General features: G+C 43.9%; 2 protein-coding genes across 10 annotated transcripts in view; one reads left to right on the forward strand and one right to left on the reverse strand.

Annotated features, from left to right (window-relative positions):
- Window positions 1–258: 258 nt before the first annotated feature.
- LOC118405663 (oxidoreductase HTATIP2-like) lies at window positions 259–5,778 on the forward strand. Of its 2 annotated transcripts, XM_035805256.1 has the most exons (6): window positions 259–458; window positions 1,355–1,547; window positions 2,034–2,144; window positions 2,759–2,896; window positions 3,307–3,368; window positions 3,692–5,778. In XM_035805256.1, the coding sequence occupies exons 2-6, from the start codon at window positions 1,356–1,358 to the stop codon at window positions 3,912–3,914; spliced, it is 726 nt and encodes a 241-aa protein (XP_035661149.1). In that variant the 5' UTR covers window positions 259–458; window position 1,355; the 3' UTR covers window positions 3,915–5,778. The 2 variants fall into 2 exon arrangements, with proteins under 2 accessions (XP_035661149.1, XP_035661148.1); XM_035805255.1 differs by lacking the exon at window positions 259–458 and having other exon boundaries at window positions 1,303–1,547.
- Window positions 4,616–16,325, reverse strand: part of LOC118405662 (zinc finger protein 281-like) — a 15,540-nt gene continuing 3,830 nt past the window's right edge. The window contains exons 3-8 of one of the 8 annotated variants that reach the window (XM_035805251.1): window positions 11,324–11,495; window positions 9,972–10,130; window positions 9,485–9,574; window positions 8,478–8,743; window positions 8,166–8,309; window positions 4,616–7,703 (exon numbers count right to left, since the gene is read on the reverse strand). In XM_035805251.1, the coding sequence (XP_035661144.1) occupies window positions 6,327–7,703; window positions 8,166–8,309; window positions 8,478–8,743; window positions 9,485–9,574; window positions 9,972–10,130; window positions 11,324–11,495 (2,208 nt within the window). In that variant the 3' untranslated portion in view covers window positions 4,616–6,326. Of the gene's footprint in view, window positions 7,704–8,165; window positions 8,310–8,477; window positions 8,744–9,484; window positions 9,575–9,971; window positions 10,131–11,323; window positions 11,517–16,325 lie in introns of all 8 variants that reach the window. The other 7 variants (XM_035805252.1, XM_035805248.1, XM_035805247.1 and 4 more) reach the window with 7 other exon arrangements.

Genomic DNA, 16,325 nt, shown 5'->3' on the forward strand with positions numbered 1-16,325 from the left:
ATTATGTGTATGGAGTGACCTCTAGCAGAGCACGATAGAACTGCAGCCAGCTAACCTTAAATGCTGAGTCATGCACCACCCACCAAGGACAATATTTAGCCTTGAACCCACATACAGCAGTCAAAATTCAATCAAATCAAGTCCAACTAAATTAGATAATATATGTTTTATGAATGGCATCCAGGTAATATGTATCAAAGAAGAATTATGTATTTGCATTACAGAAAAACTATTTCTTGTGGAAGGATACAAAAACATGATGTAATGCACTTAGTCTATTTTTGTGCCTGGCATTCAACCCCTTGAGGACTGGGGTGTGTCTGCACTGTGCAGAGTAAATAACATTAGCAGGACATGTTGGGAGGTTTTCAACCCTATTTACAGATTGGAGCCACAGTTTCTGTTGGTTTTGTGGTTCTCTAAGGAATCCTGATCAGCTGGCAAGACGGATTTTGCAGGTAACTATTAAAGAAAGTGCTTTGGACATCTTGTTTTTGAGTTGCAGTCTGGAGAAAATCAAGTTTACCTGAGTTCAAGGTTCAGCCACAGCAGGTGGGGGTAAATTTGCAGCAACATCTAGAGGCTGATAGATACTGTAAGTTCGCGGGGAATTTAATTTCGCGGTAGCGGGAAAATTGACTTTTCGCGGTGGATTTAAGTTCGCAACACCATACCTGTTGGCATCCGTCTGTCTCGGAAGACAAAGGTAGGCAGACGGGTTTAAGGCGCCCCGTCTACCTGGCCTGTACTTGGGGTTTTAAGGTGAAGGAGGGGTGTGCACATCCTTCTCCACCCTCTCGTCCACAGGTAACACCAATAGACTGCAGTCTAATACCATAATAGAAAAATGTTCGCGGTGGATTTAAGTTCGCGGTGAAGTGGTCACAGCGAAAACCGCAAACTTTAATCCACCGCGAACATTTCTGCATTTACAGTAACTCATAATTCCATTCACAAAGAAATATTGATTAATGCCACACCAATTTTATCTGTTGCTTCTTGGATTGAGTCGCCTGTCTATTTTTTTTCATTTAAAAAAAATCAATTCCCAAGAAAAAATAAAACAGATTTTGCTCTCACAAAGCTGTTTTATCAGAGCCATATCCATATGGTTTAAACACAAGGCTTTTTTAAAAGACATTTGAGTAAAAAATCAGAGGAATGGATTCATTCAAACGTGCCATCTCCTCAGGCTGTTTTTTTTTTGTGTGTGTATGTCTTCACCCCAGACCTTGTGACAAAATTTATTTTCATTTTTATCCGACCTGTCGACCCAATTTTTTGGGGGAAAAAAATCAGAGAAGCAACAAATAAATTTGGTGTGGCCTTAACACTGAATGTAAATATTTGACAGAATGGCCGAAGCAGCTCCAGGAAAGGAAGATGAGTTCAGATCGACCAATCAGACAGCTTTTGTGGTTGGATATTCTGGTGGAACTGGACTGGCATTGGTTGAGGAACTTGTGAACCGGAACATCTTTCAGAAGGTGTTCCTGATTGGTCGAAGGAAACTTGATAAGTATGAAGGGGACAAATACAGTATGCTGGTAGGTCAGTGTTTAATTTCTTTGAATTCTCATTTCAGTTTTCTACAAGCAACTTTAGACACAACCTCCATCTTTTCAATGAGTTTTCTGTCTCTGAAAGGAAGTCATACTGTTGTGTTCTTCTTAATTCTTCTTTGTCATTATAGCTTTCAACGGAAGGAACAATAGTTATACGTAACTTTTCTATGTTCGGATACTCATATGGCCATATTACATCTATTTTACAAATATGCACAAAAAGAAACTTGTATTGTCAAGAACAATAATTATTGCATATATTTCAATGCATGCCGACAGACGAAAACTGATGCAAGCGCAGATGTCATCCATATATATTTATATATATATAGAGAGAGAATGTGGACTCAATGATGATTTAAAACAATGATAACTTAATGTACTTTTTCCATTTGGTAATTTCATTTCCATCTGATAAAAAAAGTAAGGAAATTTAATTATTAAGACGTTTCTTGACCTTGACACTAGGAACAGAAGGTGGTGGACTATGAGAAGTTGGAGGAGGATCATGCAGATGAGTTCAAAGGTCACAGTGTGGGATTCTGCTGTCTTGGAGCAGCCAAAACAAGTGTTGGAAAAGTAATGTATACCAACTATAAATTTAAACTATAGAACCCAATGCAGCAAACTCTGGTACCAAGAAAAGGAAAGAATGCTTTCTTTTAATAGGCTGACATGGACTCAAACCTGTTCAAGTTACCACCTATACATAAAGAACCACCTGGCCTTTGGAGAATTTTTTACTGTTGGTACAACTATTAGTATTAGTATTAGGAGTCCTGTCTGAATTGACCTGTCCATATAGACCACATCTTATTGGTCCCCTGAGAGGTATTCTTTGGCAGTTTGGAGCGATAATGTAGAAAACTACAGCTGAATGTATTTGTTGTAACTTGTAAATACTGTTTAACCTTTTCTCAACTCGTTAACTAGTACAGATTTGGTACACAAATCCTACTTTGGCTATGGAAAGGTTAAACTTAAAGCAGTTCAGATTTAACCTGGAAAATGTTGTAAAAGTAAAAATACCAGTCCAGTATACATTTAGATACCTTAAGGCTTAGTAACCTCGTAGTCAGAAAAAGTAAGAGTCTTAAGACTATTTAATTTCCTTGGCATAAATGTAGCAACTATGACTGTCACAATCATCATGATCAGACACATAACAAAATATGTTTTGCTTTTTTCATTAGGAGGAATACATAAAATCGAACCATGACTACATCGTGAAAGTGGCAGAACTAGCCAAAGCTGGGGGCTGCAGACATTTTCTCCTTACCTCTGCCATTGATGCAGACAAAGACTCCAGGATGCTTCACAAGAGACTCAAGGTATACTGTAAATTCACTTATTTTTTGGGGGACTTAATTCTGCAGTAGAAATTAGAAAAGGTTTTCACAGCCACAGGGTTCTTGGTTGAACCAATTATGCAGTATGGTAGGAATGCAAAACGTAGACATAACAATCATTTAAAGATTTACCATTACAGTACATCATGAGTAGATCACAGTAGTGAAGTTGCATCAGCAGATAAATGTCTTAATACCAGGATCCATCTTTTTTTAGTGGTTTTCAGCTCCTCTTGGCTTAGCTTCTTATGCTAAATATACCTACACAAGGCCACACTAACAATTGAATGAACCTTTGTTGTACTATTTTACCCAACTGACCTATATTAAAGTACAGGTCACAGAAAAGACATACATGTTAAAGTATCATAAATCATTATTTTCCTATACAGGGTGAAGTGGAGGCGGAGTGTGCAGACATGGGCTTCCAGAATTTGTCCATCTTTCGACCAGCGTAAGGATAGCCTCTGTTGCAGACTCCCTCTGGCTGTTTTTAGTTTTAGCAAGATTAAAAAACCTCCTTGGTTTAAGTTTTATCATAAAGAAAACAGAGGCTTAGTAGGTAATGTTTTGTTCTTCCGTAATGCTTTGTTCTCAGTACGAATTACTAAATTACTAATTGCTGACTTTTGTAGACCAGAAAATCATTTTCCCAAGGAAACAAGTTGCAAAAAATTCACTTACTTTATAGGGAAAGTATATTTTCATAATCTACAAGCCAAAAACAATTTTTCAATGCCATTATTTATACCCAACACCTTGTTTATATCCCAACAGCATGATCCTTGTGAAGCAGCCACGGAGGACTGTCGCGTATCCAGTTGCCCGCGTTCTCATGGCTCCCATCATCTACTTCAAACCAACATATATGTCTGTTCCTGCTGAAACAATTGGCAAGGCCATGGTCAACACTGTCCTGGACCCAAGCAAAGAAGCTGTCAAGATAATCGACAACAAAGGCATCCATCACACAGCTAAAGGAATGGACTGTGAAAAATAGTCTCTTTTTGCATTGATGTAATTACGACATTCTAGGGAAAATGTATAACATTTATAATCTATCAGTAGCCTGTTGATCAAATGGAACAAGTCCAGAAATTGTACTTTTTAAAACTGGTCCACCCCACCAGTGGTGTATGTGTATGGTGTATGTACATGGTACCTAAAATATTTCAATTAAAACCAGTGAGACTGCTAAAGCATTGTACTTCTTATTCTGGGTTTACCCACCAAGATGTATACTAGCCAAGTCACGGCAGCTTGTTTTGTGCATAATCCAGAGGTTGGCGACCCTGCCTCTGGACCAGGAGGTTATGAGTTCTAAACCCAGCTTTTGTCACTCACCCATTCTCCTATAGCAGAGTACCGTCAGTCATTTATTCCTGACTGAAAACAGATGGAGTCCCTCTGACGACTCTGTTTCGCCTTTGCGTAGGAGAATGTCACTCACCCGACGAGAGGGATGCAGTCCTTCGAACAGAACTGATCTGGTCCACGGTTCATTGTTTGTCGACAATTTCACTGATACAATGAACAAGTAAAACTACATAGCATCTGTCTTCTCTGTCCCAACCAATGGAAGATCAGCTTTTCACTGTGATAAAAAAATGGTTCAAGATCACTCTCTCTTTCTCACTTGTTTGGACAAGTTAATTCTGAAATTTAAAAAAATAATCATTCAATCAAGTGATGTGTTGGATTTTAATTTGCGTCTGTATTGAGAAATATACATTTTGGTCCAACTAGACTCTAGGATTGAACAGATAGTTGTGTCCATTATGGCTATTTCTCCCCCCTCCTTAAAATTACAACAAAAATCAAGCATTCACAATCACATTCAAATCCTGCCACTGCAAGCATGTATGTACAAGTGTGCTTATGCAAACATAAAAGAGGTGAACCATTGTTTTCAACATACCAAAAGGGATTGGTCATTTGGGTATTTCCATAATATGAGTGTGTATTGTTGTTAATGTGTACAAAGACAGACTATGCTGGGGGGTGGGGGTGGGGGTATAAAATTAGGTTCTACTTCATCTGCTGGCATGCATAGCATTAACAAGCAAATATCTCTTAGAGGGAAGTATTAGTGTGGTAGAAAAGTCAAAGGAAGTTGGAGCAGTGGATACTTTACACATCCATTGTAAGGCAACTTTCTGTACAAAAAGAACAACTCCATATAATAATCCTTACAACTCTGTGGTATAATTTCAATCAACAACCTTGGGTTCATGTTTTAACACCGGCATCACATGGACAATTCACAACTCCACAATATGAATGTTTCTCTCAAAAAATAAAAGCTATTACAATTAGTTTCTCTTCCAGACATGAATGGATGTGAGCACAAGCAACCCCTTTATATCCCTATAGAACTAAGTGTACAGGTTTTAATGGTTGTAAGTACCTATAGTGTTCACACACCAACAGGGAAAGTAGCACACACTTTAGAAGGTACTATCAGGGTCTAAATTGGTCATGATGTTTTGTCTAGAATCAATTGATTGTTTTTATTGATATGCCAGTTAGCACAAACATGTATACAAACTTCCTGATTAGATCAATTCCGGATGAAACTACTTGCCAATTTCTTGAGACAAGTCTAAAGGGTGGCTTCCACATGACCTGACAACGTTTTGGAATATGGAACAAGCATTGACTGGATGATGAACGTAGCATTGTTAAATTAAAATGGAGAGCTTGTTTTTAACTTTAGACAGAGTGGGTGTTTAATAATGTAGTTTGCTATGGAGATGATTTTACATTATTTTGTGGATGGACCAGGCTTTTAGTGAACATTCCTCAAGAGGATGTTAGCACAAATGTAGTGTCAGTCATAACAGGGGAAGGTATTGGATACTATACAAACACTAAAGACGCAGGAACACTGTGAAAACAGCCTGTCAGAAAACCTCTACAGTCTCAGAGGGGACATTCTTCTATTTTCATAACTTACATATAATTCAACACAACAAGACACTATGTTACTACTGAAGACCATTCCTTGCAAAATGAAAAGAATCCAATTTAAGTATACAATAATATTTACAAAAGCAGGAATAGCTACTACAACTTTGGTGAGTCTGTTCAAATTGAAACAGACCTGTTACGGATAGCAAACATTATGATACGATATGCATAACAGTAACATTCTTGATTTGTGAGCAACTAATTCCACTACCAAGTTTATACAAGCACGGGGAAAATTTGTGGGTTAATTTTATTGGTAACAATTGTATCAGTTCCTGGAGGAAAATATGAATTAACCTACAAATGTATGTCATGATGATCAATACCAACGAACAGAAACATTTAGACTTTTTACAGGTATTCTCCATTCACACCCTGAAACCACATCTTGTGCCACGAAGAAGTTATAAGTATGATGCTCCATAATGTCTACAGTACAGGATCAAGACTGGAACTGGTTGGAGTCTGTTTGAACGGGATACTGTGGGAAATTTGTCTCTGTGGGGGACGTGGCTTCGCTCTGCAAGATTTGCTGGGGCATCGCAGTATTGTTCAGTGCTCCTTGGAATGACTCAAACTGTAGGCGTTGTTGTGCATTGCTGTTGGGGGGAGGCCGCGACGGCGAAATTTCCACCCCTGAAAACCGGTTCCCGTACACGGGACTCGTGGTGGGCATCCTCTCTACGCGCACGCGCTGCGGAGAGATGGTCGTGGTGGCGTATTGCTGCTGGGGCTGCTGGGTCGTGGTGACCTGATTGGGTTGGATGTTGACCTGCGGTTGTCTGCTGTTTAACCCCACCTGAGTCTGCTCATTGGTATATTCCATACTGGTGGTGAACTGGATCTGTTCCCCTACTGTGGAGGATGAGTCCATTTTGGGTTGCTGGAGGGGTGGTGGGTTCTGTACTGGATACACCACCTCCTGCTTTACTATATGCTGCTGGGGGACCTCCACTTGGTTGGAACTTTGGCTGACTGCATAGCTGTAGCTAGGAGGAGGGCCCTGTTGAAAGTCGGGCTGAGTGGATGGGAAAGTCCTGCTTGCCCCTACTTGCCCTGTCACCTGACTCTGGCCAGCATTTGTAAAGTGAAAGTCTTGTTGGTGTTGTTGTTGTTGTTGTTGATGTTGTTGTTGAGGGAACCCCTGGTGGAGGGTGGTGATGGTGATTTGCGAGGTGGCTTCGCCCGCTGGTGCGGACACAATCTCAGCCACGTCCCCCTGTATGTGTAACTGGGCCTTCTGTCCCGTCGGGGGCTGCACGCTCACAAACTGCCCCTTTCCCGCTGTCGTCATGGCAGCAGCGAACGGCTGAAGCAGCGACGGCATTCCCTGGGCGGCCGGCTTGCCCGTCCCCATGGAATGACTGAACCCTGCGGGGTTTCCTAAGTCCGGGATGGTGGCCACCGGCCTGGTTGGTTCTGACGATGGGATTAACGTTTCCTGACTGATTTCCACACATTCTATTGTCTCAATAATTTCTCCTTTAGAGTCAGACTCCAAGTTCCCTGTCTCCAGGCTTACGCCCGCCATGTTCCCTTCCACAGCCTTCAGGTACCTCCTCTTTTTAGAGTACGCGTTGGCGTCACTGGCGCCACGACCACCACCCCCACCCCTCCCGCCTCCGCGTCTCCTTTTCTGCCCCCTCGTGGATGCTTTTCCTGCAGGCCTTCCTCTACTACTGGTGACCTTCTTGGTGCCCTTCTTGGTGGTTGTGATCTTGATCTTGAGGGGTGAGAATCGTGGCGAGACGTCCTCTACCCCCTTGCCCCTCTTCGCCTTGGTGTCGCTGTCTGAATCCGAGTCACTGTCGTCACCAGCCTGTAAGACAGAATCTCAGTTCAATCTGGCCAAGGCTTACTATTAGTATTACAATGTCAATGTGCCAAGGAAATAATGAAGTAAACATATTTTAATGCTCTGTAGCAGAAGACGTCTGAGACTTGAAACAAATAATTATTACAGGTTAAGAAATAACTGAATTTTTATCAAATAATTCCAAACACTGAATGGCTGAGAATACAAAAAGTTACTTCTGATAATGGAACTATAGCTATTCTTGCAGCAAGCAGAGAGAAATAGTTAAGAATTTGGGTCCTCCATCCAAATTAACTCCACATATAACAACGGAAGCCAGAGATTCCGTTCACACTGTCACCCTGCAATCAACTTGTTTGGAAAATTATCTAACACCTACATAACACAGTCTTGAAGTCTAGCTACTTTGTAAAAGCATAGAAAAATATGTTATTTCTTGACATGTACTATGATTTGTCTACTTACATTTCTGCCAATTTGCTTGGGCTGTTTCCTTTTACGCTTGGCTGCTCCCTTGGTTTGACTTTTGGATGCTTTCACGGCTGCCGACAACTTGGGTCCCTTCTTGCCTTTCCTTCTTTCATGAGTCTTCTGATGTTTTTCCACATCCTGGGTGGACAGAGAGCATTTTTTTTTCAGCCTTTCAATTAGAAAATAGATGCCTTTGCCCAAGTGGTCGTCGCAATCAGAGTTGTTGTTATGTAAGGCATGAGTAGACTTTTTGTAACAGAGCTACTTCAAATGAAATCAAAGTATGACTTTATACTGCATAATTACCTTCTTGTGTACCGAGGAGAACTTGCAGTAATTACACTTGAACTTCTTGGAGCTGTGTTTCATGAACGGCTGCTCGCTCAACGTCAGCTCGCTCCCCGGGTGTTTCTGCCGCTTGTGGCGCAGCAGTCGGTCCGAGCGGGCGAACGAAGCCCCGCAGTCGCTGCACTGGTACGGTTTGTCTCCGCTGTGAACGCGTAGGTGACGATTGAGGTGATATTTCTGGATGAAGCACTTGTTGCAGTCTTCGCACTGGAACGGTTTTTCACCTGAAGAAATACAGAACAACTTCAGCACTTTTTCTAGAATCCTCTCTTCTTTTGCAGTGCCTTTTTTTACAGGGCACTGCGAAACAGATGTGGTCTTAAATGAGGGGAAAATACAGAGTACCTGGCAAAAATGTCCCATATAGTGGGCACGATACATCCTCATGCATGAACCACAGGCCAGGGCTCTGACTTCCCCATCCTTCAACCATTATCAAAATTAAAAAAATCTCAGAAGTTTCAACTAGTCAATCAAAACTTACAGCATCTACAGATCAACAGTCAGCAGGAATGGAAAGGCAAAACAGAGAGAGAAATTTTCCTGCCCTGAAAACCACAGGGCTCAAAATTTGGCATGGACTCAAACATGTCCAACTTGCAGAAAAAATCTTTTCGTTACTGGACTCAACTCCAGTAAGAGTAAAACCCAAAGCTGATGGAACGTCTCGCACTTTTGGTTTCAAAGTTTGAGCCCTGAAGCCAAGGTCCAGGATATGAGACCTACCCTTGTTCGGAGGGGAAAAGACACCGCCTTTTTCCCCAGGTACTCTAGTTTTTCACCATCCAATAAGACCAAATCTTCAGCATGAATAGCAGGGGAACAGCGAAATGCACCAAATAAAAACATCTCATCCAATTATTAAACCCTACTCACTTCTACTATGTGTCATCAAAGAAAAAAAAGGTGCTTTTAGGCTGTTCCCATGTTATTCACACCACTTAGCCTTTAAGGGATGATCTTACAGGATTTGTTGTGCACTATCTGGTGACGATCTAGATGGTACTTGGTCCGGAAACCTTTGCTGCATTCCAGACAATGGTACGCATATTCACCTAGGGAAAGTTGGAAACATGCAACCATCAATTCCTTTTTCTAGACCCCAGACAAGCTTTACATTCGCACACTCCCAACATTAGATTCAAAGGTAAAAAACATCTCTACTTGCAAACACAGCAACCTGGAAACATTTGCAGTTTTTCTCGTTGTCATTTGATTTACCTAGACCAGGGTAATATTTCTCATGGTGGATTTTCCCAAAACAAACAGACATTATGCTCGCTCCCCGAGGGCACCACCAAAATATACAGGTACAGACAATACATTTATTCATATGAAGAAAATCGTTAATATTATAATTGTCAGCAAAATCTATATGAGCAGTACAATATTACAACATGGGCCTTGGGCTATCTTAGATGCCATGAAACACTTGAAGAAAGGCAAACCTACCGGTATGTGTAGAGATGTGTCTCCTGAGGTGGTAAGACGTCTTGAAGGCAGCCTTACACCTGTTGCACCTGTGTGGTCGCTCCCCTGTGCCACTGCTCATGCTTCTCTTGCGAGACTTTGACGTGCTCGGTGCTGACTGTTGGTCAATCACCATGTCTTCTGTTGGATAGGAAAAAAGCATGTTCAGGTCCCGTCACTACAATTCTGAAGACATTACCTACGGTCCACACTGTATTTTCTACAAGCAAGTAAGCAGAAATAGCCTGGAATCCAGCCGTGTTGTGCATTGGTCGCTCTGCTTCCTTTGCGAACACGTCTGGCATTCGTTACGATTGGAACGATTGGCCCTTACATCACTAATGAGGAGACTCATGAATATTCATATTTGTTTCTCTTTGCTGATTGGATGACCCCTGAGAGAAGAACACCAATCGCGAGGCGCTATTTCTAGCGTGATCTGTTGTTGTGATACTGAAAAGTTCGCGGGAAAGATAGAAGTAGTGTTCCGTTCGATTGCAAACTGTAAACTTGGAGCTAACAGCCAATCAGAAATCTCGCAGATAAAATCTGCAAATACTTAAATGCCGATCGTTCGAATGCTTACGAATGCCAGTCGTATTGGCAGGAAGCGTACCTCAGGGGAGCGACCAAAGCACAATACGGCTGGATTCCAGGCTAAGCAGAAATGAAGAAATGGTCTTTTATTTTACTTTGGAAATAAAGGTTCTGTTGGTTCGTCGAAAAAACATGTTGAGGTCAATTCACTACAAATTTGTAGACAGTATCTATGGTCCACACTGTATTTTCTACAAGCAAGCAGAAATGAAGAAATGGTCTTTTCTTCTATTTTGGACATAAGGTTTGGAATGAATGATACTATACATGGTTGTTGTTCTATCATCCAGGAATGGATGTGTGGAGAAGCAAATTTAAAGAAATATCATGCATGTTTTTTAATTTGTTCCCATCTAGGGGTGATATCATTGATATATGCAACAACGCTTGGGTGAACACTAGTAGAGTGTATCACCACTGAATGTTGTGCTTGTCTTAAACAATGTTCAAAATTAAATAATAAAGTTAGTGCACAAACTAGAATTTGGCTCAAACAAGTCACAAATTAGTAAAAGGTAAGAGGAACACAATGTATGGCAAAGACCATTTTAAAATTTGAGATTAAAAAGTTTTAAAATGTTAGTCAACTGAGCCTCCCTTGAAGCTTCCGTTAGTGTAGCTGGCTGTAAATGTTTTTACAAATAAACAGAGGAAAGCAAAAGCACCCAGTAACAAAGATTGAAGACAGGAAAAACCAAAACCAAGAGTTGAACAGAAAATATGATGCCGACTCTGACCTGCGGATTCAGACTCAGACTCACTTCTACTATCACTACTATCTTCACTTGAGCTGGAGCTGTGGCGGCGGGCGCGCGGCGACCTCCCGTCGTGCAACGGGACGCTCAGGTAGTCGTCTTCCTCGTCCTCCTGGGACACAACAACCTCCTCGTTCTGTGGGATGTCTTCCGGCTGCAAGGAAATTTCGACATCCTACAGTGCAGGGTGGGTGAGAGTGGGGTGTTACAGCAAGCATGCAGACAACGCAGCAACATGCAAACAGACACAGGCTACACACCAGTGTTCTAGCCAGCCTAAATTTTTCTTCCGTCCCCTGGATTCTGAATTTGGAAATTCATGACGATCCTAGGGGGGGGCCTGGGAATGTGTTCCTCTGGAAAATGTTGAAATCTCGAGCCTTTGAAATGCTATTTCCTGCATTTTGAGGTGCAAATTTTGCTTTTAGACTCTGCTTGGTTCAATGGCATCTGTTTCAGTATCTTCACATGGCGATCTTTGTTCATCATAGAGGATGGAATGGACAACATTTATGTCCGTCCCCAGCAGCAAAATTCCGTCAAAGGACAGAAGTACGGATGTTGGCTAGAACCCTGTGTACTACACACAATAGGGCTGTGTAAGTAAAAATATTCAGCTACAGGTACAAGGTTTTAGGAAATCTAAAAACATTACCTTTTTCTGGTATAGATAACACAAGTCTGTACCGAAACAATTTTACAGGTACAGGTATAGTGTGTCAGTACACAGCCCTAAACAGACACTATCTTTAAGTTATGACAACATGAGTACAAGCAGGATTTGTAAACAACTGCTCAGACTTCTAACTACAAGCTTCATGCTGACAAGGCCTTGAGGGTAGAGCAGGCAGGATGCAACGTGTACCAAAACAGAGTGCTACCATGGTTATGGTAACAAAGAAGCAAGGATTAGTACATCAGGCCTGGTTAGTACAGTAGTTCTCTTCTATCTTCACTGTGCGCTCATTGGTTGATCCTGAATCACATGATTCTCACAACCATATAAGTACAAGGGATGATCACCCTACTGCCTCTTGTTGGATTCATCCGCAACGCCGAGGTCGCCTGGCGATGGACGACCAGGTCTCCGCCGCTTGCGGTTTCACGACCACGTTTCTCGCCGCCGGGCGGGTTTTGTGCCCGAGGAGCACGCAGTGTTGCAGCCTAGACTCCGGATTACCAGTGGGAGGAAGACAACTTCAGAGGTTCGGCTGTGCAGCAAGTAACGGCGGGGCGAGGGATCCAGAAGCTCCGGCGGACCTTGGGCAGACCCTCTCCACGCATCGAAAGGACGGAAGAGTCCTAGTGTTCTACCTAGTGGGGTCAAATTTCAGGACGGTGGATATACGGCAGGTTTGGGTGGAAAATGCGGTAACATACGTTGTGGTATTTGTCGAATTCTGCTTTTCTGGGAACAATGGTTTGTGTGCCGTTTTGTTCACGTGTTGTTTTGCATATCGTTGGTGTCGAGCTTTCGCCTGGTTTGCACGTGCTTGATTTGCATTTGCTTGCTTTTAGTTGACTGGGTATTTTGTCGATAAGCACACAGGGAGGCAGCATAGACTCCAGTTTGACGGAGGAAGACAATTTCTGAGGTTCAGCTGTGCAGTAAGTAACGGCGGGGCGATGGAACCAGAAGCTCCGGCAGACCTTGGGCAGACCATCTCCACGTAGCGAAAGGACGGACGAGTCCCACATAGTGGGGGGAAAACTTCAGGATGGCTGAGATATGGCAGGTTTGGGTGGAAAATGCGGTAACGTACGTTGTTGTATGTGTCGAATTCTGCTTTTCTGGGAACACTCGTTTGGGTGTCGTTGTTCACGTGTTGTTTTGCATATCTTTGGTGTCGGGTTTTCTCCCGGTTTTTACTGCTTGATTTGCATTTGTTTGCCTTAGTTGACTGGGTGGGAATTTCATTATCTTTTGTTTGGAACGGAACGTAGGAGGTTTTGTTCTTAGGAAGGGAGGGAAACTCGTGACAGGATCCCCTTTTGTGACCACGTGAGGTGTGTGCCAGCGTGGCGGGTGAATGCTCGAGTTGGGTTTAGCTGCTTTACTGTAGGTTCAGAATTTGTGATCTGAACGTGTTGTTTTCTTAGCAGCTCAGCCCGGATTCCAGCTCTCCCAGGCCGAGGAAGGCGACTACCACAGCGCGACTGAGATGCAGCAAGCTCTGACAGACTTTTGGCGGCCTCTTCACATATTGAAAGGGCGGAACTTCGCGCGGAAGAGTCCTGCCTGGCGGGTCGAAACGTCGGATGTTAAAGATACGGCAGGTTTGGGGCGAAAATGCGGTAACAAATGTTTGTGTTTCTTTGTCCAATTATGTTTTCCTGGGAACAATGGTTTGGGGTGGTTAATGTGTACACGTGTTGTTTTGCATATCTTTGGTGTCGGGCTTTCGCTCGGTTCGCTCATGCTTGATTTGCATTTGCTTTGTCTTTAGTTGATACTTGTGTTCTAAACGTGTTGTTTCTTAGCAGATCAGCCCGGTTTCCAGCTCTCCTGTGCCGAGGAAGGTGACTACCACATCGCGACCGAGGTGCAGCAAGCTCCGTCAGAGCGTTGGAGCCAGCAAGCCGAGCATTCCCAACACATACTGCAGTGCTTCGCGGCATCGACACTAGACGACAGCCGTCACGGAGCGCACGGCTTTGGTTTTTTCAGGGAGGCGTGCACGTTTTTGGTGACATCGATTTGAGGCGGGATTCCCCTCAGATATTTTGTCTTTATGTCTGTTGTTGCTGTTTTGAAGTGTTTGGTTTCCCTCTAATTAGGGATATTTTATTTTACCGTTGTTGTTTGTAAAGTTTTGCTTGTGTTGACACAGCGACGGCGACACAGACCTGGACTATTAAGGAATGCAGTCGTCTAAGGAACCACAGCCTGGCAGCAGCGTTGGCAGTTTCTATCGCTGAGGGGAGTCTCCTAAATCACGAGGAAAGAAGGTGTGTTTTGGTCCGTTTTGTACTATATTTTGGAGAAAACAGCGCATGTACGGATCGTTCTCGGTCGCTCCTGCTTGGTGTTTGATGGTTCTTTTATACCGTGAGAACACCGAGTAGCGAGGTCCGGAGAGGTTTCGTGTTGGCGTGTTTTCTTTTCAGCTGGTGAAACGGCGCGCATGTGCGGGCCTCTGATCGTTTGTGCTTGGTGTTTGGTGCACTGTTAGTGTGCGATCACTGAGTAACGTTGATCAGAGAGTTTTTCCGCGCATGGCGGGTGTTTTCATGGGGGTGAAACGGCGCGCATGTGCGGGCCTCCGATCGTTGGTGCTTGGTGTTTGATGCACTGTTAGGGTGCGATCACTGAGTAGTGTTGATCGGAGAGTCTTTCCGCACATGGCGGGTGTTTTCACAGAAATGAAACGGCGCGCATGTGCGGGCTTCTGATTGTGCTCGGTGTTTGCTGCACTGTTAGTGTGCGATCACTGAGTAGCGTTGATCAGAGAGTCTTTCCGCACATGGCGGGTGTTTTCATAGCCATAGGAATGGAACGGCGCGCATGTGCGGGCTTCTGATCGTTGGTGCTCGGTGTTTGTTGCACTGTTAGTGTGCGATCACTGAGTAGCGTTGATCAGAGAGTCTTTCCGCACATGGCGGGTGTTTTCATAGCCATAGGAATGGAACGGCGCGCATGTGCGGGCCTCTGAGGGTTGGTGCTCGGTGTTTTGCTGCACTGTTAGTGTGCAATCACTGAGTAGCGTTGATCGGAGAGTCTTTCTGCACATGGCGGGTGTTTTCACAGAAATGAAACGGTGCGCATGTGCGGGCTTCTGATCGTAGGTGCTCGGTGTTTGCTGCACTGTTAGGGTGCGATCACTGAGTAGCGTTGATCAGAGAGTTTTTCAGCACATGGTGGGTGTTTTCACAGGAATGAAACGACGTGCATGTGCGGGCTTCTGATTGTACTCGGTGTTGGCTGCACAGTTAGTGTGCGATCATTGAGTAGCGTTGATCGGAGAGTCTTTCCGCACATGGCGGGTGTTTTCACAGAAATGAAACGGCGCGCATGTGCGGGCCTCTGATGGTTGGTGCTCGGTGTTTGCTGCACTGTTAGTGTGCAATCACTGAGTAGCGTTGATCGGAGAGTCTTTCCGCACATGGTGGGTGTTTTCACAGAAATGAAACGGTGCGCATGTGCGGGTTTCTGATTGTGCTCGGTGTTTGTTGCACTGTTAGTGTGCGATCACTGAGTAGCGTTGATCAGAGAGTCTTTCCGCACATGGCGGGTGTTTTCACAGGAATGAAACGGCGCGTATGTGTGGGCCTCCGATTGTGCTCGGTGTTTGTTGCACTGTTAGTGTGCGATCACTGAGTAGCGTTGATCAGAGAGTCTTTCCGCACATGGCGGGTGTTTTCACAGGAATGAAACGGCGCGTATGTGTGGGCCTCCGATTGTGCTCGGTGTTTTGTTGCACTGTTACTGTGTGCGATCACTGAGTAGCGTTGATCGGAGAGTCTTTCCGCATATGGCGGCTGTTTTCACAGGAATGAAGCGACGCACAGGTGCGAGCCTCTAATTGTTGGTGCTCGGTGTTTGCTGCACTGTTAGTGTGCGATCACTGAGTAGCGTGGATCAGAGAGTCTTTCCGCACATTGTGGGTGTTTTCACAGGAATGAAATGGCGTGTATGTGCGGGCTTCCGATTGTGCTTGGTGTTTGTTGCACTGTTAGTGTGTGATCAATGAGTAAAGTTGGTCAGAGTCTTTCAGCGCATGCCGGGTGTTTTCATAGGGGTGAAATGGCGCGCATGGGCGGGCCTCTGGTCATTTGTGCTCGGTGTTTGTTGCACTGTTAGGGTGCGATTACTGAGTAGCGTTGATCAGAGAGTCTTTCCCGCGAATGGCAGGTGTGTTCATAGGGAAAAAAGGGCATGCAGGTGGCAGGTGAGGGCCTCTGATCGTTTGTGCTTGGTGTTTCTTGCACTGTTAGTGTGTGATCACTGAGTAGCGGTGCCGTTGGTCAGAGAGTATTTCCGCAC

This window comes from Branchiostoma floridae, chromosome 18 (genome assembly GCF_000003815.2).
Source record: "Branchiostoma floridae strain S238N-H82 chromosome 18, Bfl_VNyyK, whole genome shotgun sequence".
In the NCBI taxonomy this organism is placed as follows: domain Eukaryota; kingdom Metazoa; phylum Chordata; class Leptocardii; order Amphioxiformes; family Branchiostomatidae; genus Branchiostoma; species Branchiostoma floridae.